Source organism: Dermatophagoides pteronyssinus, unplaced genomic scaffold (assembly GCF_027571235.1).
Source record: "Dermatophagoides pteronyssinus isolate colony J.1.1.1.1 unplaced genomic scaffold, Derpt_VIB-CSIC_2022.12 sq0017, whole genome shotgun sequence".
In the NCBI taxonomy this organism is placed as follows: Eukaryota; Metazoa; Arthropoda; class Arachnida; order Sarcoptiformes; family Pyroglyphidae; genus Dermatophagoides; species Dermatophagoides pteronyssinus.
Genome location: NW_027461541.1, coordinates 155642 through 181013, shown reverse-complemented (window position 1 = coordinate 181013; position 25372 = coordinate 155642). Strand labels below are relative to the sequence as shown.

The 25372-nt window shown below is 28.3% G+C and overlaps 6 protein-coding genes across 9 annotated transcripts in view; 5 read left to right on the top strand and 1 right to left on the bottom strand.

Annotated features, from left to right (window-relative positions):
- Positions 1-10534, top strand: part of LOC113798793 (uncharacterized) — a 42773-nt gene extending 32239 nt beyond the window's left edge. For 2 of the 3 annotated variants that reach the window (XM_075822503.1, XM_075822505.1), the window contains 4 exons: positions 16-1563; positions 7947-8327; positions 8401-9489; positions 9555-10534. In XM_075822503.1, the coding sequence (XP_075678618.1) occupies positions 702-1563; positions 7947-8327; positions 8401-9489; positions 9555-9673 (2451 nt within the window). In that variant the 5' untranslated portion in view covers positions 16-701 and the 3' untranslated portion in view covers positions 9674-10534. The remainder of the gene's footprint in view (positions 1-15; positions 1564-7946; positions 8328-8400; positions 9490-9554) is intronic. The other variant, XM_075822504.1, reaches the window with a different exon arrangement.
- Positions 10535-11505: 971 nt separating this feature from the next.
- Positions 11506-14142, top strand: LOC113798807 (uncharacterized). Its single transcript, XM_075822506.1, has 2 exons — positions 11506-13164; positions 13224-14142. Exons 1-2 carry the CDS (start codon positions 11682-11684, stop codon positions 14093-14095), a joined length of 2355 nt encoding a protein of 784 aa, XP_075678621.1. The 5' UTR covers positions 11506-11681; the 3' UTR covers positions 14096-14142.
- A 424-nt stretch (positions 14143-14566) lies between these two features.
- Positions 14567-16486, top strand: Cbs (Cystathionine beta-synthase). The gene is made up of 2 exons (XM_027349377.2): positions 14567-15823; positions 15888-16486. Exons 1-2 carry the CDS (start codon positions 14569-14571, stop codon positions 16295-16297), a joined length of 1665 nt encoding a protein of 554 aa, XP_027205178.2. The 5' UTR covers positions 14567-14568; the 3' UTR covers positions 16298-16486.
- Positions 16487-17050: 564 nt separating this feature from the next.
- On the top strand, positions 17051-18769 carry LOC113798795 (uncharacterized). Its single transcript, XM_027349380.2, has 3 exons — positions 17051-17618; positions 17675-17864; positions 17967-18769. The coding sequence occupies exons 1-3, from the start codon at positions 17358-17360 to the stop codon at positions 18038-18040; spliced, it is 525 nt and encodes a 174-aa protein (XP_027205181.1). The 5' UTR covers positions 17051-17357; the 3' UTR covers positions 18041-18769.
- A 1033-nt stretch (positions 18770-19802) lies between these two features.
- On the top strand, positions 19803-23428 carry LOC113798800 (ABC transporter G family member 23-like). Of its 2 annotated transcripts, XM_075822404.1 has the most exons (3): positions 19803-20298; positions 20835-22263; positions 22323-23428. In XM_075822404.1, the coding sequence occupies exons 1-3, from the start codon at positions 20216-20218 to the stop codon at positions 23256-23258; spliced, it is 2448 nt and encodes an 815-aa protein (XP_075678519.1). In that variant the 5' UTR covers positions 19803-20215; the 3' UTR covers positions 23259-23428. The 2 variants fall into 2 exon arrangements, with proteins under 2 accessions (XP_075678519.1, XP_027205186.2); XM_027349385.2 differs by having other exon boundaries at positions 19803-22263.
- A 134-nt stretch (positions 23429-23562) lies between these two features.
- LOC113798801 (uncharacterized) lies at positions 23563-25322 on the bottom strand. The gene is made up of 3 exons (XM_027349386.2): positions 24551-25322; positions 23832-24338; positions 23563-23761 (listed from the first exon to the last, which is right to left on the bottom strand). The coding sequence occupies exons 1-3, from the start codon at positions 24678-24680 to the stop codon at positions 23598-23600; spliced, it is 801 nt and encodes a 266-aa protein (XP_027205187.2). The 5' UTR covers positions 24681-25322; the 3' UTR covers positions 23563-23597.
- Positions 25323-25372: the final 50 nt, after the last annotated feature.

The following is a 25372-nucleotide window of genomic DNA, read 5'->3' as shown; positions in this document are numbered from 1 at the left end:
TCTATTTAACCATAGGAATCCGATTTGTCGCCAATTGCATCGCATCGCATTGCATCAAACTGCTGCTGCTGCTGAACATGGGAAATTTTTTCTAGTTTTCGATGTGAATGAGAATTTTTTTCACTTTTTCTGATTCCATAATTTTTTTCTCCAATTCAAAAAACAAAACAAAAAACTATTTTTGTAAATTAATGTCGACAATAAGTAACAACAACAACAACAATATTCAAATGAAAATTGTCAACGTAAGCAGAAAAAAAGACGAAAAACAGAAAAATTGACGATAAATTTTTCTTGATTCTTGACAAACTTTATTTTTTTTCTTTTTATCAAATTCAACAACTACAAAAAAAACTAAATTGAAATTAATGAATTTGTTTGTTATTCAATTTCAACAGAATATTCATCATCAGTGAAAAAAAGTGATATTTAGATATATGGACCACGAAGAAAAACTAGATTAACAAACGACTAACATTGACAGCAGCAGCATCAGCAACAGAAAAAATGTCACCGCCACAAAGCTCAAATATCGACACATTTATCATATTTACAAAAATTCATATGTGACAAGTTTCATTTTAATGATAGTTTTGTTTTGTGTGATGTGTTAAGTATAAAAAGAAACGGAAAAAACAAACGAAAATGTAAAACTTGTTGTAAATGAACAAAAAAAGAAAAAGTTTTGAAGATCAATAACAATGGAGATTAATTGTTCTAATATCCCAGTTGTTGTTGTTGTTGATGATTCAATAATTAGAGATTCCACAACAACAACGACAACAACAAGTTGTTGTTGTAATTATAAATCATCATCATTTCCCGTGAAGTCCACAGTAACATTCATAATTGATCATGACCATCATCATCATCATAATAATCAATTAATTCTACAATGTTGGTGCCAAAAATTCTGGACAAAAACACCATTAACAATGATCATGGTATCATCAACAGCATCATTTATTCATCACCACCATTATCATATTTATTTCATTATTCAATTGACCACTACCATCATAATGATTAGAATTTTCAATTATTTTCAATTATTATCATCATCATGGTTATTGTGGAGAAAACATATCATAAATTATCGGTCAATTGACAATGATGACCAAAATCAACAACAACAACAACAACAACATGAAAATGATGAAAATCGAGCTTTAAATAAAATTGAAAAATTATCATCATTAAATTATTATGAATATTATAATTATTATTATTTTCTTATTAAAAATTGCATTCATTTATTTATAAAATCAATGCATCATCATGCAACCAGTGGTCATCATCATGATTTACAAGAAAAATTACGGTTTAAAAATAATGAAATATATGATAATGATAATAATGATGGTAATTCAAGTGATTCAATTAGTTCATCATTAGTAACAACAAATAACATTACCAAAACAACAACAGCAAATATCCATCATTCGAATCCACATCCGCCGCAACGCCGTTATCAACAACAACAACAACAAAATAATCATTATTATATGGCCAAATTTGTGATCATTTGGATGATGATGATTCTAATGATTATCAATAGATTTGGTAAGTGTTATTTGCAATGTTTGTTGAAAACCAAAGAAACAAAAAAAAACATTATCTATATTTATAATTGATGATTGTTGTTGTTGTTGATTCGATTCTTGATTTTTTTTCTTCCTTTTCACTTTTCACATTAGAACAATGTTTCACACACACTGTAATAGAATTACTATCATCATATGATCATTGTTTTGACATCCTATACACCAACAAAAATGATGGATGATTTGTCGATTGATCATATAATAGCCATAAGAATGAGTGAGTGAGTGAGTGAAAGTGAAACAAATTGTTTTTTTTACATTGGGCCAACCATTAAGGGAATCGAAAGAAAAAATTGTTTCAAGTAAAAGAAAAGCGTTTTTGATGATTTTTTTTGGGTTTCGATTTCGATTCCGGTCGAGTATCCGGTTATCATCTCTCTCGTCACAGAGATCATTTTGTTTTTTCGTTTTTTGTTTTTTGTTCGCGGCTTAAGATCATCATCTTGAGTTTTGCAACTTTTTCTCTTTCTTTTTTTTAGTCCTTTTTGTTCGTTTTTAATCAATCGTTCAATCTTGATCCATCAATGTCGAAAATTGTTTTAGGTTAAACACTTGACACGAAATGTGTGTATCAAAATAGAAAAAAAAAACAGAAAAAAACACCCAAAACATCCATCAATTTCATTCATTGAAGTGAAATTTAAACTCATGCGTATTTCGAACCAAAAATTCAGTGAAAATAATAATCTTTTTCATTCCTGTTTTTTTTTGTTGAAAATTAATTCAGTACCAAAAAAAAAACTTTGAAAATAAAAAAATTTGAGTTTTTTCGTTCGTTTTTCTTGAAAACTTTCCATTAAAGTTTGACTTGAATGAAAGAGAGAAATTACAAAACAAACATTAATTCCAGTTGCAAGCAAGCAAACAGAAAAAAAACAACCGGAATTCAAATCGGAAAACGAAGAATTTTGAAAGTTTTTTTTTCTTCACTGAAATTCTGTATGCGTGTGTGAAAATGGAATAGGTAAGAATGTCTTCTGGGGACTGTCTTTGAATAAGAAGATGAAAATGTTCAACATACATTGTGAGAAAATTCAAAACAAAAAACTTTGAATTTAGAATTTTGCATCATCATCAGAGTTGTTTTGTTTTTTATTATTCAAATTCTAATTAGAATTTTAAATAAATCTTTGTTTTCAAGATTTAAATTCCGACAACGACTAAGAAGGAATGCGAAAATTCATTGCACATTCATTTTTTCCAAAAACAAAAAATTGTCACTCAATCGATTGTTAATGATTTCTTCTTTTTTCCGAACAAATAGAAATCAAAACAAGAAATTTCTCTTGGAATTTCAGCAAATCAAATCAGAAAAAATAACGAGAATCGATCAATTTGACAATAATTTTCATTTTGAAAATGAAAAAGAAAAAAAAATGGTTTGAAAAACAACAAATATCTTCGATGTTCGATATAAATATTTTTGGCTTTGGTATTGATAATATTAATCGAATGGAATGTATTATTATAGACAGCGAAAGACAAAACAACAACAACAAAAAAAAATGAAAAACTTTCTTGGACAATAAAGAAGACAATAAAAATAGCCATGATAATGATCATCATCATCATCTTATATAGTGACATAAAGATGTGATTTGGATTTTTTTTTTTTTTTTTTTTGATTTACTTCCATTGCCCGTTATTATCATCAATTTTTTTTGATTGTAAGAAATTGAGAAATTCCATTTGATCGATAATAAAGTTTTGTTTTTTCATTGGTTCGAAAAATTCCAACAACAACAAAATTGCTAAAAATTCTCATCATCATTCGATTCCGGAAAGCCATTATATCATTCATGATTGATTTTAATCTTTCACTCTATTGATCAAAAATCAGGGAAAAAAGGATGATTAAAAATATTATGATTGATTTTTTTTTTTGGTAGGAATGTTTTTGAGAAAAAAAAATTCTAATTTAATTTGAATCTCTCAACAAAATATTCAACTTTTCCATTAACTTAATCATCATCATCGTTGATTTACAATTCCAATTTTTCAATGTTTTGATTTGTTGTTTGAAAATTTGTTTGATAATTCTTTTTCTGTTGGACAGAATTTTTCTTCTCCTTTTCCACTTTGTTATAGACCTGTCAAAATCAGCTAAATTTTGTCGTTGTTGTTGATTTCAATGCAATTTTCCAATTTTTTTTTATTTTCAAAACAGGAACAAAAAAATTCCAATTCACAATTCCTTTGGGCTTCAAACAAATTTTTTTCCATTCGTTCACTCACTCAATTTTATTTTTTTTTTTGATAGAAATGTTTTCTGAAATTTGTTTTTTTTCATTTTTCAAAATACGAGACACGAGAATATGAAAAAAAAACAAATTTCCGAAAAAAATGAACTCTCAACTTTCAACTAACATAGTACTATTCTCGATTCTGGAAAACTAATACACACACAATAATGACAGGTTTCAGTTGTCAGGTGTCATATATTCACTATGATAGTCAAGAAAAAAAAACATTGAAGATGTGCCACGTGTGTCAATTAGTGTTGTGTTTGTGTGTTTATTCTTATCGGCCGTTCAATTTTCACTTTCAAATTTCAAATGTTTTTGTTGGCCACCCGGTTTTCAAAAAAAAAACACACTGAAAAGAAACATTCCAAACAAAATGATGATGATGAAGGAGAAATTTTTCAAGAAATCAAAAAAAAAAAAAAAAATGAATTTAGAGAAATTTTCAACGATGTTGATGAGGGAGGGGAAAATTTTTCAGGAAAGAAATTTCTGAATAAACTTTTTTTCTATGTTGAAAGTTAATGAAGAAAAAAAATGTGATTCGAATTTTTTTCAGTTGTGTGTGTCTACCCCACCCTCCCCGTTGTTCATTTTCAAGACTTAAAAGTGAAATGAAAAATTTAAACGCAATGTGGAACCATCTGCTCGAATTTTTTTCTTTCTTTTCTTGATGGTTTTAAATGATGATGATCATCATCATTATGTTTCCAAACGGAAAAAAGTGGTTTCAATTTTTTTTTGGCTCGAAATGCGACACAAAAACAGTGGATGCAATATACCCTACCGAAATCATCATCATCATTTTTTTTATAGAAAAATGGAGAAAACAGACAAAAACTTTATCGATGCTATAATGAGAATTTATCCATAATTTCAATTGTTTTGTTGCTTGATCGAGATCGATCAACTTTTGCAAATTTTTTTTTAAAGAAATTTAAAAAAAATGAAACAAATTCTCATCAATTTGATGCATGTCACAAATGATGATGATCATTGTCAGACGTTATTATAAGAATATCATCTGCGATTTTAGATTTCTGATTTGTATCATCATCATCATCAGGTGAAAAAATATGTTATTTTTTGCATTGCACTACCAAAAAATCTCGTTTGCATTTTCTTCATTGATTCCCATTTAACAAAGCAGCAGCAGATGTGTTACATGCATATAATTGAAAATAAACTGGAAACAAAATTGTTACAAACCAGTAAATGTGAAGCAAGCAAGTCAAAAAGAGAAAAAAGAAAAAATAATAATTGAATCGAAAAAAACAATATAGCCAATAATGATAATGATAATCAATTGTATACCTCATCAATTCCTTTTTCATCCAGAATGCGAATGAAATTGAAATTGAAATATGCAATGCCAAAACTAGACCGAAGAGAGAGAGAGAGAGAGATCAGAGAGGCAAAAACCAATATTGAAACTGTTATTATTGTTACATAATACATTCAGATAGATAGATGGATAGATTGATTGAACAAAACACATACATATCAATTTGCAATCGAATCTTTTTCGTTTCTTTCTTTCTTAGTCTAATAATAATATGATGATCAAATAAGCATCATGTTTTCTTTTTTGATTGTCGATGTTTATGTTCTGTTATTTTCTGTTTCGGTTAGTGATGCAGATTCTCCAAAAATATCTAATGGAATATTGAATGTTTTTTGTTGTTGTTGTTGTTCCATTTCTTGTTTCAAATATGACTCTGAAACATAATCATCACATACATTTGTCATTCTTGATCTATATACACGAATTATTTTATCATTTTCATCTTGATTGTTGTTTTTATTTCATTTCATTTATATGGCGCCTTTGTTTGTATCATTTATTCGAGGTTTTCTTTTTCTCCGAAAAAAGAAAACAAAAAACAAAATCATTGTCTGGTATGATTAACCAAATGTCATCCATATTGTCACATTGAACAAAAACAAAATGATCATATTCGATATTGACGATACAGACAAAAAAAGCTAGGCCTTAGGCCTGTTTCCATTGAACAAAATGATGATGATGATGATGAGAGCAAAAAAAACATAACATAATATTTATATTTCAAAGAAATGAAATGAGAAAAAAAACTTTTGCATATAACCCAGATGAAAAAAAGCAAAAGGAATATTCCGGGAAAAACGAAACTCAATTTCTCTCTCTCTCTCTCTCTCTCTCTCTCTCTCTCTCTCTCTCTCTCTCTCTCTCTCTCTCTCTCTCTCTCTCTCTCTCTCTCTCTCTCTCTCTTTCGAAATGAATCAATGTGCTTTCAATGGTTTCTTTATTCGTTGGCTTCGTTTGGGTTAAAATTTTCTATACGCGTAGGCGAATGGTTAAGCAACAAAAAAAAAAATTGTTGACGACGTGAAACGTGAAGAACTAGAAATATTAAAAATAAAATAAAATAAAACTACCCCATACAACAACTCAAACAACAAGAATTGAACTACAATCGGTACGAGAGAGAGGAAAAAAGGCAATATTTTTTTTTGGATTCTGTTGATTTTTTTTTCTCGAATGAAAAAAAAATGGAAATATTCAAATTTAACTTTTGGAAAAGGATGTTTCAAATGAATATATATTCGTCGTCGTCGTCTTCGGTTTATATATAAGCACACATATTGTTTTTATTGTTTTTTTTTCGTTTCGTTTCGTTTTTCTCAGCAACCAGCACATCATTTTAAGTTTTTTTTCTCGTTTTTTTTTGTTGTTGTTGTTCGTGTGTGCAATGTATATTCATTGCTCATTTTATGTTGATGATTGGGGTAAACTTTTGAGACTAGGTGGGTGTTGATAATTTTTGGGGTGGAATTTTAAATTTACACTTGTGGGTGGATGGGTAATAATCGAAATAGAAAGAATTTCCCACCATCTCCTCATTCACCCGTATTTCTGGAATTGATGATGATGATGAAGGGAAAAAATACAGAAAATTTCAAAGAAAGTTTAAATTTTAAAGTTTTTTATTTTACATTTTCTCTATCATCACATCCATTTCATTCGTTTTTTTTTCATCGTTATCATCATCCAAATGTAGCGAAAACATACATACAAAAAAAGAATAAATGTTTATATAGCTATATTTCTACTCAACAACAGTAAGCTAATCGAATGGATTGAAAGGATTGTATTATATTGTACCGGATGTTTAGAGTTACACTTTTTTATCAGCATCATTTACGAATGACGATTATATATTTTTGTTTTGTTTGTTTGTTCAATTCTCGTTATATGGATGGATGGTTGATCCATTTATTCGATATCTATTAAAATTCGTTTTTTTTGCATCAAAAAAAAAAATTCTTTCAAATATGGAAAATGGTGGAAAACGATGAATATTATTATTATGGATGTCTTCATCATTATTATTATTATCAAACAAAAAGTGCAACGAAATATACTTATCTGAAAGAAATACGAAACCCAAAACGCAAAACCAAACCAAAAAATAGATATAGATTTATTCTGAATTCTTATGCCTACGGCTAATATTCTTGTGTGTGTGTTTGTATGTATTATGGACATTATTTTTCTTTTCGTCTTCGTTGTTGTTGTTATTATATGCCAAGTGAACCAGAAAATATTAAAAAATATATATTAATAATAAAACAGGGTGCAAAAAAGCAATGGAAAAATGGAAATTCAAACTTTTTTCTTCTTCAGTTGAACGACATGATGATACACAAGCAATTGTTCTTGCTGGTTTTTTTTTTGCTTTTCTCACACAGAAAAAATGTGAACATTATTTTTTCATGCAAAAGATTAGAGATCAATATATATAGGGATGATGATGGAAGTTAGTATTTTTTTCGATTCAATGTTTAAAAAAATAATCTCCGATTTCAATGGAAAGGTAATTTTCCGTTTCTGTGATGTTTGATATTTGCATATTGCAAAATCTGTTTGTGATGTTGAATATTGAAATTGAAATCGATTAATGTTCAATGTTTTTTTCCTTCTTTTATCAGAATATTCTTGTTAATTCAGATTTCTTCGGGCTATATTATTTTCTCCATTATCTGAATTGCGTTTGTTTTGAATGTTTGAAAATTTTAAAGTTTTTTAATTGATTGTTTTGTTTATTTATTTTGATAGATGTTTGTGATGCCAAAGTAAAAATACATCAAATCAAAGTGCCCAAATATATTGAAAATGGTACACATGATTCAATTGTACTTGATTGTGAATATACACTAGATCCGAATGAAGATCCCGGATTAGTTGTAAAATGGTTTTTTCGTGAAGATCCTGAACCAATTTATCAATGGATTTATGAATTAGATTCACGTCATGTACCGCAACGCTATCAAGGATGGATTAATCCAAATTATCGTATGCCAAATTTAACTGAACCATGGCAACAATATCGTTCATTGAATTTAATCAAACCAACAGTTGAAATGACTGGACGTTATTCATGTCATGTGATTGCATTAACAAGTGAAGCACATGATGCTGATACAATGATTGTTTATGGTAAGTTGTTGTTGTTGTTTTGATGTTATTTTTTATATTTTTCAAAATTTCAAATCAATAATGTATGTTATAGCAAAAACAAAATCCATCAATCTGGTTACAAGACGTGTAACTAGACAACGAAATTATTCAAATAAATTTAAATCAAATAATAATCAATATTATAATGGTGATAATCATAATCATAATGGACCATCATTGCCTGCTGGCTGGTCAATTTATCATCATAACCAGAATCAGAATCAGGCAGCAAATTATACAAATAATGAAAGAATTTCGGCTCAAGGATTCATACCACCAACATTATCGACAACAACAACGAATATAATCAACATAAGAACATCCAATAATAATAATAATATACAATCGGATCGTCAACAACAATCGGATCATTCATTAAATCATCAATTTCAACATCAACATCAAAGACAACATCAACGTCCATTTGACAATAGTGGTGGTTCTGCAGCTGCTACTGCTGGACTATCATCATCATCACGTTTATTTGATTCATCAAAACGGCCTTTATCAATAAATACCAGACATCGATTGCAGCAACAACAACAAGAATCTAAAGATTCAGCAATATCCCGAGGTGTTAATCATAATGATCAACAACAACAGCAAAATTTAGTTACAGTAACCGAAATTGAATGTACAGTTGAAAATGTATATCCATTACCTGAGCTTACTATTTATCAAGTATTAGGTGGTAATAATAATAATGGTGGTGGTATCGGCAGTATTGGAGATGGACATCGTCCACGTTCATTAGAACGTGCTCGTGTACAACAAAATTCAACACAATTATCAAATGGAGCTTTTCGTGTATCAATGATTCTATCAATTGATGATGAAGATTTATTAATGTTATCAACATCTAATACCGATAATAATAATAATAATAATAATAATAATGATCGTTTACCAATGGCACAGCCAATGTCATCTAATGATGGACATTCATATCATTCATATTATCATCCACAACAACAACAACAACAGCAATCCAGAATGAATGTACCATCATCATCGGCAACAACAACGACTTCGACGACAACAACAACGATCATGGCAAAACCAACAATGTTTGAATGTTTAGTTGCTCAAGATGAATTAAAACATGAGCTAAGAAAAAGTACAATATTTGTACCAAATATAGGTAATTATTACTGAATATTGAATTTCAATTTGAAAACATTTATTTAAACTTTCTTTCCAAACCAGCTCAATCATGGTTAGAAACAGGTGAAAATAATTCTGCAATCATTTTAAATAATGGTCATCATCATCATTATCTATTACTATTATTATTAATGGCCATATTTTTCAACATCAATACATAATCGCGCCGCCCTTTTCATAATCTCAATCTCCTTCGTTCAATTTTTCTTATTCAATTGTTTTACATATTTACTATTTACATTTTGTTTTGTATAATCCACAATATAACACATTGGAAAAACAAAGAAAAAACTGTCCGAAAATCATTTTGTAAATATTAAGATTTTCAATTCCAAAAAAATTGTTTCATGTCGCCATCTATCGTTGTCAACATCAAACAAATTGTTGATTATAAATCAAATAATGAAAACAAAACCAGCCCAATATGTCCCTTATTATCAATATATTATCTAATCAATTAATCGATCGTTTGTTCGATCGTTCGATCGATCAATCTGATTGATTCTATTGATTAATTAATTAAATCATTAATTAATCGAAATTGTATCGGATAACAATTTCGATTGAAATGAAAATGACTTTTTTCGTTCGTTTCGTTTTTGGTTTCCTTGTTTCTAATTTTCTGGATAAACGACAACGAAAACAACAAATGACATCATCATCACCATCATCATCATCATCATTAACATTAATTAATCGGCTTCTTTATTTTTCATCATTCAAAACAATAACAACGAAAACATCTTGTTTTTTTTCTTCTGTGTTTTGACCCAATTTTCTATCAATTTTAAACAAAAAACTCTTTGGTTTTTTTTATTTTTGTTTGTCTGTTTGATTTGTGTTTATTTGGTGCAATATACATTGTATTTATGTTTCCCTCGATTCTTTAACCCAATCACACTATACAACACAAACACCTTATACACAATGATTGCTTTGAAATTTTAAAAAAGATTCTTGTTTTTTTGAAGAAAAAAAAATTTATTTAAGAAAAGAAAATAAAAAAATTTTCATGAAAACAACGGAAAATTTCCAGGAAAAAAATCTCGGAAAATATTTATCCAAAATTTTCAATATAATTATTACATTGGTGGTTGTGACCTAAATTCATCTGAGGTATGAAGGAAAAAGAAAGAATTTTCACATTCAAACGATTGAAATAGAATATTCCCGTCAATAAAAAAAATGAATATCTAAATAACTAAAATTCCATGGTTTTTTTGATAAATCATTTCATTTTGCTCCAAAATAATGGATGAGAAAGAAGCAACAACAAAAATGCCATTTGATATGCTTGGTTGATCTGTTTCAATTTTCCTCTCTTCTTTAGGGTTATTCATTTTATTTTTCATTCACCAAAACAAAAACAAACCTGCAATAATATCATCCACACAGAGAATATTCAATGGAATTCATATTAGGTGTATGCATAGTTACACTATTGCTCTTGCGTTTTTGTTTTTATTATTATCTGGAAGAGATGTTTCAATGGTAAATTGCAATCATTTTAATATCGTTTTCTAAAATCCTTATCGATTTTTTTAATGAATATGGAAAAAACATTAAAAAAAGGTCAAACATGGATCATCATTTTGTTTAGTGTGTCGTTTTCACAACAAATATTAAAAAAAATGGAAAAACCACCACCACAATCCATTTCAAGTTGATAGTTTTGTTTTTGGTTAATGTAAATTGTAAATAATTAATTGGATATTAATGATTTTGGTCTGGTTTTTCCATTCCAATTTATTCATTCATTTATTACCAATGATGATAATCATCCATTTTGTGGTAAGGTGTTTACAAAAATGAATAGGATTTATATATAGGAATTCAGATGGCCTAGATTTTTTTTTATTGCTGGTGGATTGTCAACAATATATATGAATAATGGTGGATGAATGGTTAATAGATATGATGATGATGACCATTAATTTTTAATGTCATTCATTAATATCGTTACATTTCTGTTTTTGGTATTTCAGTTTTTTTTTTTGGTTTGAGAATTTCAGTTTTCATTCTTGTTTTGAATGAATGATGATGATGATTCCTAGTCCCATTTTCTGTTTTTCTTGTTTAAATTTGATGAGATTTTTGTAGTTTTTCTGCAGCCAAAATTAAACAATAATCGATAATTATAATCAACAACAACAACAAAAACGGAATACAATGAAATCAGCACCAACAACAATCATTATTGATAAACAGCCTATATCATCATCATCAATGTTGATTGATCAACGATCATCAACAGCACCGCCTATTCTTGAAACAACAACTATCAATCAATCACAATTAATTATTAAAGATTTGATTCAATCCAATGATAGTGATCATGATTCAAAAACATCAATGATAATCGGAAATAATCAAACATTAATAGATAATGATGATAGTCCGAATGAAAATCAAAATGATGATGATGATATTCATTCTTCTTTACCGGAAATCAATAATAACGATGAAATTGATTTGATGGATAAAAATATCGATGAATTATCGATTGAACATCATCGAACATCACCAATAGAAATAATAAAAAGTTCAAAATTCAATTCTCGAATCGATTCAATTCTATCAACATCCACAACAATATTCACTGATCGATTTGAATCATTGTTAAGGCGTACTAGTTTTATTTCGACAAGAATTTTGAATCCCAAAACATTAGTGAATGGAATTAATAATAATAATCTATTATTACAACAGGAAATCAATGATCATAGATCGGGTGTTAATTGCTTGGCATTAAGTGAAGATTTATCATTACTTGTTTCAGGTGGTGAAGATGGTATCGTACGATTATGGAGTACATTTTCAACACCATGTGAATTGATCGGTATATTGAGTGGACATCAAAATTATATTACCTGTTGTACTGTTCATCGTTATCTGATAATTTCCGGTTCAGCTGATTGTACATTAAAAATATGGTTAATTGAAAGTGGTAATTGTATTATGACATTATATGGTCATGATGCATTTATTAATCGATGTCTCACATATGGACCAATATTAATATCAACATCATTCGATAATACTGTGCGCGTTTGGTCATTAACTAATGAATTGACAATTGTACAAAGTGAAAATCAATTCGATCGTAATTCAACCGATAATGAATCACGTGACCTATTACAACGTATCAAAATCACAACAACATTTGGTCAATGTTTATATACATTGCAAGATCATGAAAAAAGTGTAACACAAGCTGCATTGGTGAATATTTTATCAAAAAATGATATGCTATCGAAAGGTATTATTCAAGAATTAGATATTATTATAACAACATCAACTGATGGCCGTGCAATTACCTATTCCTTGGCTACTGGTGAACTAAGACATATACTTGATGGTCATAAAGGTCCAATCAATTGTCTGGCAATCGATGGAAAAGAATCAAGTTTCATTTATACAGCCGGTGCTGATTCAGTTATCAAAAATTGGGATGTTATTACCGGCGAATTTATACGTGATCTTAGTGGACATGAAGGATCAATATTATGTTTATTAGCACATAAACGTATACTGTATTCCGGATCTACTGATCGTACTGTACGTGCATGGGCAATGGAATTTGGTCAATGTACACGTGTTTATTATCAAAATACAGCACCAGTTAGTTGTTTACAATATTTCAAAGGAATTCGTAAGTAATCTTATAATCATTTTTACTAATTTTTTTATTCTAATTTTTTTTTAAAAAAGTTTACACTGGATGTAATGATAATTGTGCAAGATTATATGATGCTAATTCAGCTGTATTAATGCAAACATTCGCTGGTCATAGTGGATTAATAACAGCATTACAAGTTGTACCTGGGAAATTATTCACATCATCATATGATGGCCGGATACTTGTTTGGAATTGTGAAGAATTACAACAAAAATTATTAGAAACAACAAAAAAATCACAACAAAATAATCAACAGACATCATCAACATTATTTGGCAATAATAATAATCATAGTATGTTAAGTGAACAATTACGTTCAATTGTATTGGATAGTGCCAAAACTAGTTCAATGTTATTATCAATGGGAAATTTAAATCGACAACAAATATTAACCAATCGTCAACGATCAAATTTTTATAATAATAATGATTATCGTCGTCGTCGTGGTGCATCAATATTGTCATTATCATCATCAACACCATTTTCCAATCAATTGGCAAATCTTTTTCAAAAAACCAAATCAATCAATCGAAATGATTTGGATGATGATAATATTGATCGAAATGAATATGATGATGATGATGGATGTTTAGCATTTTTATCCTATTATTGTTGTTGGACAAATTTTTTACGTTTCATTACCGAACATCATTGTTTACCGTCAAAGTCATCGATAAAATCTGAATCTTTAAATTATAAAACAAATTCAAATTCAATGAATAATCAAAGACGTAAACAACATCATCATCAACAACAACAACATCAAAGACAACAACAACGGCAAATAATAAATAATTTTCAATTCAATTGGTATAATGATAATAATGATCAAAAATTCGATGATAGCGCCAATGTACGTCGTGCTATCAATGCTATCGAGCCATATCTACGTTCATTTAAATAAAAATCAAATGAAAAATGGCAAACATTAATCAAAATCAACGAAAAAAAAACAATCGCCCATTGATCTGCATTTTTTTCAACAAAAACACCATATCCATTGAACAAAAATTGGGAAAATTTGTAATCAATTGAAAAATAATGAGCAATATGGGACAATCATCATTGCTAAAACAATATAATCATGTCCTTTTAAATATTTGCCTTTTGATAATTAATAGTTGATATTTTATCAATGCTGTTTGATATTTTTGTTTCAATACACGGAAAAGTTTTTTTTTATTTGCTATTGCCTATTGATAAAATCAAAATGATCATTTGATTTCGTTCATCATTGATATTTAGATTTGATACCATTCCAAGAATATTTCAGTTAAACAATTTCACATTTCATTTCATTTCATTACTAGTTTTGTTCAAATTTAGTCATCGTGAAAAGATTTATTTTTTCTTCAAAATAAACTAAACTAAAGTAAAATGGAAACAGTTCAATCTCAATCTCAATGTCAATTTAAAATGGCAACAAAAATGAAAATAAACGATTTGGATACGGATAAAAATATAAATCCGAATTCGTCGTCATCCGAACCGATTCCTGGTTATATTGCACCAGATAAACCAATGGAATGTAAATGGTCATTGAATTGTGATGATGATGTTTTAAATCCACATTGTCATCGTAAATATGTTATGAAACCAAAAATTATGGATACAATATTGGAACATATTGGTGATACACCATTAGTACATTTGGATCGTATACGAAAATATTTCAATATAAAATGTGAATTATTGGCTAAATGTGAATTTTTCAATCCTGGCGGTTCGGTTAAAGATCGTATTGGTTGGCGTATGATAGTGGATGCTGAACGTGATGGTAAATTAAAACCAGGTTATACAATTATTGAACCAACATCCGGTAATACTGGTATTGGATTAGCTTTAGCATCAGCTATCCGTGGTTACCATTGTATAATTGTAATGCCGGAAAAAATGAGCAATGAAAAAGTAAATGTTTTACGTGCATTAGGTGCAGAAATTATTCGTACACCAAATAGTGCTCGTTTTGATTCACCAAATAGTCATATTTGTATTGCACAAAAACTTCAATCACAGATAAAAAATTCAATAATATTGGATCAATATCGTAATCCGGGTAATCCATTAGCACATTATGATACAACTGGATTTGAAATACTTGAACAAACTGATCGAAAATTGGATATGATTGTAATGGGTGCTGGAACTGGTGGTACAATGACCGGTGTTGCACGTCGTATCAAAGAAGAGTTACCTGATTGTAAAATAATTGGTGTCGATCCAATTGGTTCAATACTTGCCGGTCCTAATCAAACAAATGTTACATTCTATGAAGTTGAAGGTATTGGTTATGATTTTATACCAACAGTAATGGATCGAACTATTGTTGATCAATGGATCAAAGTTGATGATCGGGAAAGTTTACGTTTAGCACGCTTATTAATTCGATTGGAAGGTTTATTATGTGGTGGATCATCTGGTTCAGCATTAGCTGGTGCATTACGTGCCGCTAAACAATTAAATGAACAACAACGTTGTGTTATTATATTGCCGGATGGTGTTCGTAATTATATGACAAAATTTTTAGATGATGATTGGTTGGCTGAACGTAATATTGATCTACCAATTGAATTGCAACCAAAACAGACAGGCAAATGGTTTTATAATAAAACTGTCAAAGAAATGATTCAAGGTTTTTATTTTTGAAATACCTTTACATACTTAATTAATTCATTCATTCATTCATTTAATATCAGGTGTTAATGTGAAAACAATTGAAGAAACAGCCAAATGTTTAGATGCAATCAATATAATGAAAATGAATGGATTTGATCAATTACCAGTGGTAATCAACAATAATAATGGAAATAATCAAAAACAATTAATCGGTATGGTTACTGTTGGTGATATAATGTTAAAATTAGCCGCTGGTACAATTAAAAGTTTAGATTGTCCAATAACAAATGTTGTACAAAGACAATTTCCAATTATGCAATCAAATGAATCGATTGGACGTTTAATACATTTATTACGACGTAATCCATATGTAGCAATTGTTGTTGTTAGTGAATCACCACAACAACAACCAATTCGACAAATGATTGAAGCCATTGTAACACATATTGATATATTAAACTATTTGGCTAAATTTGATCAATCCGATTAAACATTATTCAAACTAAATCAATTTTTGTATAAAAAAAATATAGAAAATAAATTGTTCTTGAAATCCCCCCCAAAAAAAATGTTCATTATTTTTTCTTAAATTTTCATTTCGATTTCGATGATCGTATTCATGACATCGACCGCGCCCGAATCTTCAACAAAAACGAAAAACGAAAAATCTAGAACAACAAAAAACATTAATATAACCCTGTTGATCTCTCATTATCAACAACCAATTCGAATTTCCAAATAATAATAATTCTATTATTAAAACAAAACTAAAACGAATTAATTAATTTTATTATTATCATTATTATTATTATTAAACATCCTCATCATCATCGTTATTATCATTATTATTGATGACCAAATCAGAATTTCTCGTTTATTCAATGAATGAGAGTTGAATATGATAAGGAACAAAAAAAAAGAACTAAACAAACATATATGGCTGATATAATGGGTTATGGTTGATGCGATTGTTTTTTGTGATTTGTTTTTTCTCGTTGTTTACATGTAGACAATCAATGGAAAATCAACAATGATGATGATGATGATGACGATTAAAATTCAAATTCCAGAAACGGAAAAACAAAAAACCAAAATTCGAATTTCCAAAGAACTTGGACTCGTCCATTGCGCTGCATACATATATCTGCATTGAACAAACTGAACAAACTCGATTGAAATGCGCATGAACTATTTCGAACATACAAAAAAAAATTTTATCATAGCCGCATCTCATTCTCTTTGTTTTCATGCTGCAACAACGAACTTTTTTTTCTTCTTCGTTTTTCGTTGAGTGAATGTTTTTGTTCGGAAACAATATCGAATTTCATTATCGAATTTTTTGATTTTCACTGAGTGATTGTGTGTTTGACTTGCTATTTGCTATTTTCGATTTGCTGATTTAACATTAAAAATCATCATCATAATCTTTTCCCGTTTTCAAGATTCATTGCTATTCAACAAGTTTCTACATCAAGAATAAGCTTTCACAAGTGATTTGTCATCAACTTTTCAATTCCGAACAACAATTGTTTCGTTTTCGAAATTACATAATGGCTGGATTTATAACTAAATCATTTCTTTTCACCTTATCAATGATGATTATGATGAATATTATTTTCCAACAAAATAATGGCTGTAATGCATTCGATTTTGATTCAATTAAAAAATCAATTTCAAGTGGTATTAATTCAGTTGTATCTGATATTCAAGATGCTACTTGTTTGATTCAATATCGTGAAGAATTTGATCGTTGTCAAAATGCAGTTAAATTTTGGAAAGATAATCCTTATGAACCAAATGGACAAAAAAAGGTTGTTTTTATTGAATTTCGATTTTAAAAATTAATATCCGTTTTTTTCAATTTCAGGCTTATTGTTGTGATTTCATTGCTTATAAACAATGTTTAACAACTGTTGCTCGTCTTCGTTGTGGATCTGCAGCACAAGAAACTGTTGATTCAATAATGAGTACATTGAAAAAAGGATTCTATCCAAGTTATTGTGATGCCTATGACAATATTTTCGATTGTATGGATCCATTGCTATTCTGGTCATTGGGTATGTTTCACATTTCATAACTAATAAACAAACAAAGCGATTAATTTCATTTCATTTTTTCTCCCTATCCTTTCCTTTCAAAATATTACCATAAAATTTTAGTTGCTCTTGTTGTCGCTATTGGTTTCTTGATTGTTGCCGTAATTTTTGAATGTTTTAAACGAATTTTCTGTTGAATAAACAAGCTCTTATTTCATTCATACATAGTGCCATTAATAATTTTCATTTTTCTTTTTGTTCTCACACATACACACACAAACAAACAAACATAACTTACTTTACATTTGAAATCGTTGTTGATCGACTAATTTTGATTGATAAATATTTCATAAATGTGTGATATATTCATTTGTTTTTCACTTTATAATGATATAATTATAAAGCTAAATATACTTCAAGCATTCTTGTTTACACCTTTTTTTTCATTCGAACTTTACACAAACAAAAAACACGCACATCACAAACACCATCATTACAATGATTAACTTTTTTTCATTCATTTAAATTTCCTTTTTTCTCAAAGATTATCTTGACTGAAGATAATTTTTTCAACGGTTTCACATTCGAACCGAAACAATTCAACAGGCACCTTTGGTGGAGAACAAAACAATATAACAAAAATTCATATAAACCAAATTAGCCAAAAAACATGATAATTTAAAATTTCATTGATTTTTCAACAAAACATTTTCTTTCTTTTCTTTTTTTTGGTGTCAAATTTCATTTCTTCCAGCCGGTTATTAATCATTATCATTCATTGATTCGGAAATTACTTTTATAAATAATGTTTTTGCTCATTTATAACAGCAGCCATAATAATCTTAATAATAATCATTGTTTTTTGTTCTGTTTCAATGTCATACTTTTAAAAATTGAATAAAAGTTTTTTTATTTTCTAAAAATCATTTCATTTTGGGAATTATATTAAAAAATTAATTAACACGCTGCTTCTTCAGTGAATTCCAAAAAGAATTTCATTTTGTTGAAACACTAATCGCTATATTTGCTGTGTCGTTCATTAGTTGTTCAACATCGACAAAATTATAATTTTAGAAACCAAAATTGTTAAATGTTGCTTGATTGTGACATTGTTTTTTATTTGACGACCAAATTCAATTTAAATATCTCTTTGTGTTTTGACTTTCTTTCTTTCTCTCTCATGTTAACGACCGGTTCATGAGTAAAAAAAACCGGAACACATTAAATGTCCTTAAATATTGTTGTTTTTTGATTCAAACATTTTTTTCTGAAGAAAATCTAGATCATTGCAAACAACAACAATTGTTACAAACAATCACCGTGGTCAAATAACCATAGTGAAAAAATAATTGAATGAACAAATTATGTTCGAGGTTAACCATAGCAATTTTGTTTTGTTTTTTTGACATGACAAAATCCTTTCCTTTCTCATTTTCTATGACATAATATTTTGTTGTTTAGATTCAAATAACAACAACAAAAATTTGATTTCTTCAATGAAATTTATTAATTTTAATTTTGAAAAAAATACAAAAATTCTAATGAATTTCAATAAAAACTACACACAAAGATTCATAGAAACAAGCTGGCTAATCAAAAATCAATCAATCGATAATCAAATTGCATTATTCTCTAAATAAAATGTGCTTTCTTTTGTAAACCAAAAATGTCTAATGATAAATTAATGATCTATTGGGATGGTATCTATCAAACAAAAAAAAAAATTATTTTACATAATGAACAATTATAGATTCAGCAAGAAGAAAAAAATCTTTAATCAAATTTAATTGATGAAACAAACATAAATCGAATCAAACAAGACAATGAAAAATTTTCTCAATTATTATTGGTCTCTCTCTCTCTCTCTCTCTCTCTCTCTCTCTCTCTCTCTCTCTCTCTCTCTCTCTCTTTATTCAAATTACTGAAACAAAAAAGAGAGAGAGAGATGGATGGATGGAAAGATTGGCAATGTCATTCAATCGATTATTCACTATATGATTATAAATGGCCATTTCAACATTGTTTGGATTAAAAATAAAAAAAAACAAAAGATATTTATTGTTATCATAAACAAAACGGAATAGTGAAATCACCGAAAAAATAGTGTTAAACAGCGATAGAGAGAGAAAACATTGAAAAAATATTCAATGGCAATCTTACAATAATGTATTGTTGTGGTGTTATAAAGTTTCAACAAAATTTATTTTTTTCATTTGTCATTTTGTAAAGTTTCAATTTTCAATTTTGGATTCTTAATATGCGTGTTTAGTGTTTTTATCTTCATTGGTTACCTGTGTGTAAATAAACATCAAGAGAGCGAGAACCATCAATCAAATTTTTTTCCATTTTGAAATGTTCCTTTTGACCATTCGATGCCCAAAATTCACAACAACAACAATTCAACGAATCGAAAACTCTTGATGCAGAAACAAAATGAAAAAATGAAAAATTCATGGTAAAAACGATGATGATAAAGATGTACGAAAGAGAAAGATTTATTAATATTTTCTCTCTTTGCTATTTTCATTATTGATTTGAATATTGTCGAAATGAAATTTTGTTTTTGAATTTTTTCAAGTTTGAATTGCATTGTAAACATTTTCATTCTCCAAACAACACACACTTATATCACTTGTTTGCTTGCCAACCAATCAACCAAAAAAAAAAAAAAAAAAAACAAAAATTCATTTTTTCTAAAGTTTTTCTTCAAAGAATTTTGAACGAATATCAGATTTATTCTTTATTATGATGATGATGATGTTACCGTTATGTTGTGTTGTGTTTATCAATATTCAAAAAATGTCACTTAATTACCTTTCAATTTAATCAAATAATAACCCTTTCATTATCATCATCATTGTTTTTTTTGTTTTGTTTTCTGATTATCATCAATACAACACACAAAATGGCCAAATTAAATGATGAAAATTTTCCAAATGAAATCACCATCAATAATAATGGTAATGGCAATGACGACGATGATTCTAATAGTATGATACCGATGAAAACATTTGACATACCAACATCATCATCAATCAATATTGATAATGATGATAAACAATTCAAATCAAATAACGATAATAATAAAATTACAAATATAAATCGAAAAAAACATCGCCCATATCGATTATCAAATTTAAATAAAACAAATAATCAAATGGATGATAATAATAATACTTTCTTAATTGAATTAATTGAAGTTAGTATTACAACTAATAAACAACAATCATCGGATAATATTCTGTTTGAATCATTAAATTTTCGTATCGATAATGGACAAATATTTGCTATTATTGGTTCAAAACAAACGGGTAAAACATCTCTATTGGAAACAATTGCAACCATTCGGTTACCAACATCAGGTAATGTTACTTATTATGGACAACATTATGATCAACCAATACGGATCGGTTTTATGCCACAAACTGATGGATTTTTTTCACAATTAACAATTATTGAAAATCTTTTACTAATGACTCGGTTACATGGTTTACCTATGGAAGAAGTAAATATCCGATATGATCGTTTAATCAATTTGATTGGTATCAGTGAAGCTAAACAACCAATCAAACAATTAGATCAATCAAAACAATCATTAATATCATTATCATTAGCATCGATTCATTCACCAAGTGTATTGATATTAGATGAACCAGATTTTGGTTCAGATCTTATATTAAAAGAACAGATTTGGCGTCAATTAAATGTATCCAGTAAACAAGAACGTATTACAGTTATATTTTCAACAAAAAATGTTGAAGATTGTCGTTTTGCTGATCAAGCTGCTATTATTGATCATCGACAATTATATCCATGTCATTTATATCAGATTAATATAAGCGATCCTATTGCCTGTTCAAGCAATGATGATGATCAAAAAAACGATACGAAAACAACGATCAAAGAAAAATTTTCAACAATTTCATTGGATGCAAATGAAAAAATCAATGAATTTACACGTCATTGTCTTTCAGCAAGAATTAATAGTGAAATCATTATTGCTGAAACATTGAATGAATTGAAGAAAACAAACGATTTAGAACCATGTGAACCAAATCGTTATCGACAAGTATCAGCAAGCACAAAATTTATAACGATATTTCAATTACTAATAAAATTATTCATTCTCAAAAAATTACCATTAACATTATTACAATTAATATTACCAACATTATCGGTTATATTTTGTTTAAAATTATTGGGACAAAATCCACATGAATTAATGGTTGCTGTTTATAATCCAGATTCACCACCAATTGTTAGTAAACATGTATTGAATGTATTGGATAGTCAAACAATTGATCTAATTCATTATGATAATTTGGATGATGCTATTCAAATGGTACGTAATGGACAAGCATGGGCTGCATTAGAATTTCCAGCTAATTATACTAATTCGATATTTAATCAGGCATTAGAGGTTTGTATTAAACTAACAACAAAATGTTTGCAAAACTAACTTTATATCAATTATTATAGCATTGTGATGATGTTTCCGGTGATGATGATGAAATTAATCTGATTATTAATCCAATAAATGGATCAACTACAACAACAACAATATTACCGGAACAAGAATTCGAAACAAAAATCAATATGGTTACCATATTGATGTATGTTGATAATACTAACATATTGATTGCTGGTTTTGTTAAGGCAAGAGTTTTACAAGCATTAGAACGTGCACATCATGATGCTAAAGAAAATCAAGTTGAAACAAGAATGACACAACCATTATCGGTAGTTGTACCGAATGTATATGGTGATGAAAATACACCAATGACTGATTTTCTTCTGCCAGGCGTAATCATGCTGGCCATGCAATTTTCCATATCAATATTATCGATCTGGGAATTGAATGAATTAATTCATTCAAAAATGTTTCATTCATCATTAGCAATGGCAAGAATATCCAGATGTTCATTATTGATTATATGGTTTTGTATAAAATTTTTGCAAATAATAATACAAACAATATTATTCATAATAATATTACTGTCCATTATGGAATTACGTTTTCAAATATCGGGTTTAACATTATTTATAACATTATCGATCATACAATCGATTATAATTTTAATGGCAACAATTATATTAATGTTATCCACATCATTACAAACAACGATTATAATACATTGGATTAATTTTATCATACAGATTACATTGGCTGGTCTTATATTTCCATTACAATGTTTACCACCAATCATTCATACAATAATGTTATATTTATATCCATCCACATCGATTGCTGAATCAATGCGTTCAGCAATGTCAAGAGGATGGTCATTTGATCATTACTTTGAACATACACTGGTTGCTGAATTTGTTTGGCTTTCAATAAACATATCATCGATTTGGATAATGGTATTATTACTGTTATTTATAATTATTTTAAACAAAAGTCGACATTATTGAATAACCATCCACTAGATGACGATACATGAATATTCAAAAAAACAATGACAATGCTATTTTCTCCACTAAATAATCAAACTAATTTGAAATTATCCAACAAAACACAATTAAATTTCTTTTATTATTTCTTTTACATTTGAAACAACGTAAAATAAAATTATCTTTTTCCCCATCTTTATAAACATACCAATCATGGTGGGAAATTTTAAAAAAAATAAAGCAAAAAAAAGATGAGTTAAATGAAAAAAATGATCGATTCTGACGAGAGAAAAGAATGGGATAAAAATATTTGGCAGGGAATGTATTGGGGAAAAAAAATGAGTATCATGTTTATTAGTTTTATTTAAAAAATTCAGGATTATATGGTGATTGTCGATTATGTTCCTGAATTGTTGCTGTTGTTGTTGTTTGGCCATTATCATCAATAATTGATGGTTGTTGTTGAAATGGTACATTCGTATTAATCGTTATGAATGTTGATGATGGTATCGTAGCAGCAGATTCTATAATTATCGATAACATAATCAATAGGAAATCATATTTGTGTTTTGTTAATATTAATATAATGCATACCGTTGTTGTTATTGCTGCTGTTATTATTATTATTAACAATCGATTCATATGGTGGTGGTGGGTCCAGAATTGGTATCGTTTGATCACTATTATCATTATTATTTTGATTATGTAGATTTGTGTTTAATGATGAAACTGGTGGACAACTTGGATCCGGATGATGTGGATGATGAAGATGATGGTGATGAGGACAATAATCAATATTTTGTTGTTGTTGTTGATTGAATTTACGATTTTTGTTATGTATACAACAACAATATAATATAAATAATATTATAATGGATGTAAATATAATCCATAATAGATTAACAATAATTGTTGATAATGTTAAACGTTGTGGTTCAGCTTCACGCATACGTTCATTCCATGGACAACAAGTTGGATGTAATGTATTTGATTGACAACACCACGATTTAATACGTGATTCAAATAAACGTGGACATTCAAATACTTCTATTTTTGATGAATTTGGTAATATTTGACGACATATTTCCCCATGTGCAATACCTAATTAACAAAAAATTTAAAAAAAAAAATTGGTCAAAGTTATAAATCAGGAAAATGAACGAAGGAAAAAAAATTCAATCATATCATCAAAGAATTAAGGTCAACCAATAATAACAATTTTGTCCTTTTTTCTTTTGATTGGCCTTGATTGAATCGAACCGGAAATAATGTAGTAAGTCAAAAAAAAAGTTGAATTAAATAATAATACATACCAAAGGAAAATATTATGATGGAAATGAATAAACATAATGATAATGTTATATTATTTGATTTTGCTGTCATTATTGTCATCAAAGAAGATGGTGATGATGATCGAATTTTATCATTTGTTTCATTACACATTTTTAAACAAATCAATTTACATAAAATTTCATTAACCTTATGCAACAATGATAATAATGATAATGACAATGGATTACGATTGTGATTAGATTGATTATGTGTTTTCTTTGATTAATCATCATCATCATCATTATCATCATCAATAATCTCTTTGTAACTTTTCAGTTTCATTTATGGTAGATGTTTGGTTTGTATTTTTTTCCATCAAAAAAAAGTAAGACGTCAGGATTTTTTTTTTTTTTTTTTTTTGATCTTTAATTGACAAACAGTTGTTGTTGTCGCTTTTTTGAGGAAAAAATAATTTTAAATCAGAAAAAACAATAAAACGGAAAAAAGGTAAACATCCACATAGATTATAATGTTATATTTTTGATTGCAACTCAAAAGAAAAATTCACATTTTTTCAATAAAAAATAATAATAACGATGATGATGAATCAAATGAATGATTTGTTTTCGTATGTTTTCGCTGTTTGTTGTATGTTGTATGTTCAAGGAAATTCAACTCACCACCATCATCATTCAACATCTATTCATCCTGTATTTCTTCTTCTTCTTCAACAACTGACAATAACAACAACAACTTTGCTATGTATATTTCAACACACACAACAATTTTTCAGTAATGATGGCTCCCAGTTAGTTCTATTCTTTTCATTTTCCATTTTCCATCCCATTCTATTACATTCCATC

Bases quoted from the DNA above. Each gene is read 5' to 3' on its own strand.
- LOC113798807 (XM_075822506.1), top strand. From the start codon at position 11,682: ATGAAATCAGCACCAACAACAATCATTATTGATAAACAGCCTATATCA. The intron at 13,165-13,223 runs GTAAGTAATCTT...TTTTTAAAAAAG, and splicing joins ACAATATTTCAAAGGAATTC to TTTACACTGGATGTAATGAT.
- Cbs (XM_027349377.2), top strand. From the start codon at position 14,569: ATGGAAACAGTTCAATCTCAATCTCAATGTCAATTTAAAATGGCAACA. The intron at 15,824-15,887 runs GTTTTTATTTTT...ATTTAATATCAG, and splicing joins TGTCAAAGAAATGATTCAAG to GTGTTAATGTGAAAACAATT.
- LOC113798795 (XM_027349380.2), top strand. From the start codon at position 17,358: ATGGCTGGATTTATAACTAAATCATTTCTTTTCACCTTATCAATGATG. The intron at 17,619-17,674 runs GTTGTTTTTATT...TTTCAATTTCAG, and splicing joins AACCAAATGGACAAAAAAAG to GCTTATTGTTGTGATTTCAT. The intron at 17,865-17,966 runs GTATGTTTCACA...ATAAAATTTTAG, and splicing joins ATTGCTATTCTGGTCATTGG to TTGCTCTTGTTGTCGCTATT.
- LOC113798800 (XM_027349385.2), top strand. From the start codon at position 20,749: ATGGCCAAATTAAATGATGAAAATTTTCCAAATGAAATCACCATCAAT. The intron at 22,264-22,322 runs GTTTGTATTAAA...CAATTATTATAG, and splicing joins TATTTAATCAGGCATTAGAG to CATTGTGATGATGTTTCCGG.
- LOC113798801 (XM_027349386.2), bottom strand. From the start codon at position 24,680: ATGTGTAATGAAACAAATGATAAAATTCGATCATCATCACCATCTTCT. The intron at 24,339-24,550 runs GTATGTATTATT...TTTGTTAATTAG, and splicing joins CATCATAATATTTTCCTTTG to GTATTGCACATGGGGAAATA. The intron at 23,762-23,831 runs GTATGCATTATA...CGATAATTATAG, and splicing joins CAGCAGCAATAACAACAACG to AATCTGCTGCTACGATACCA.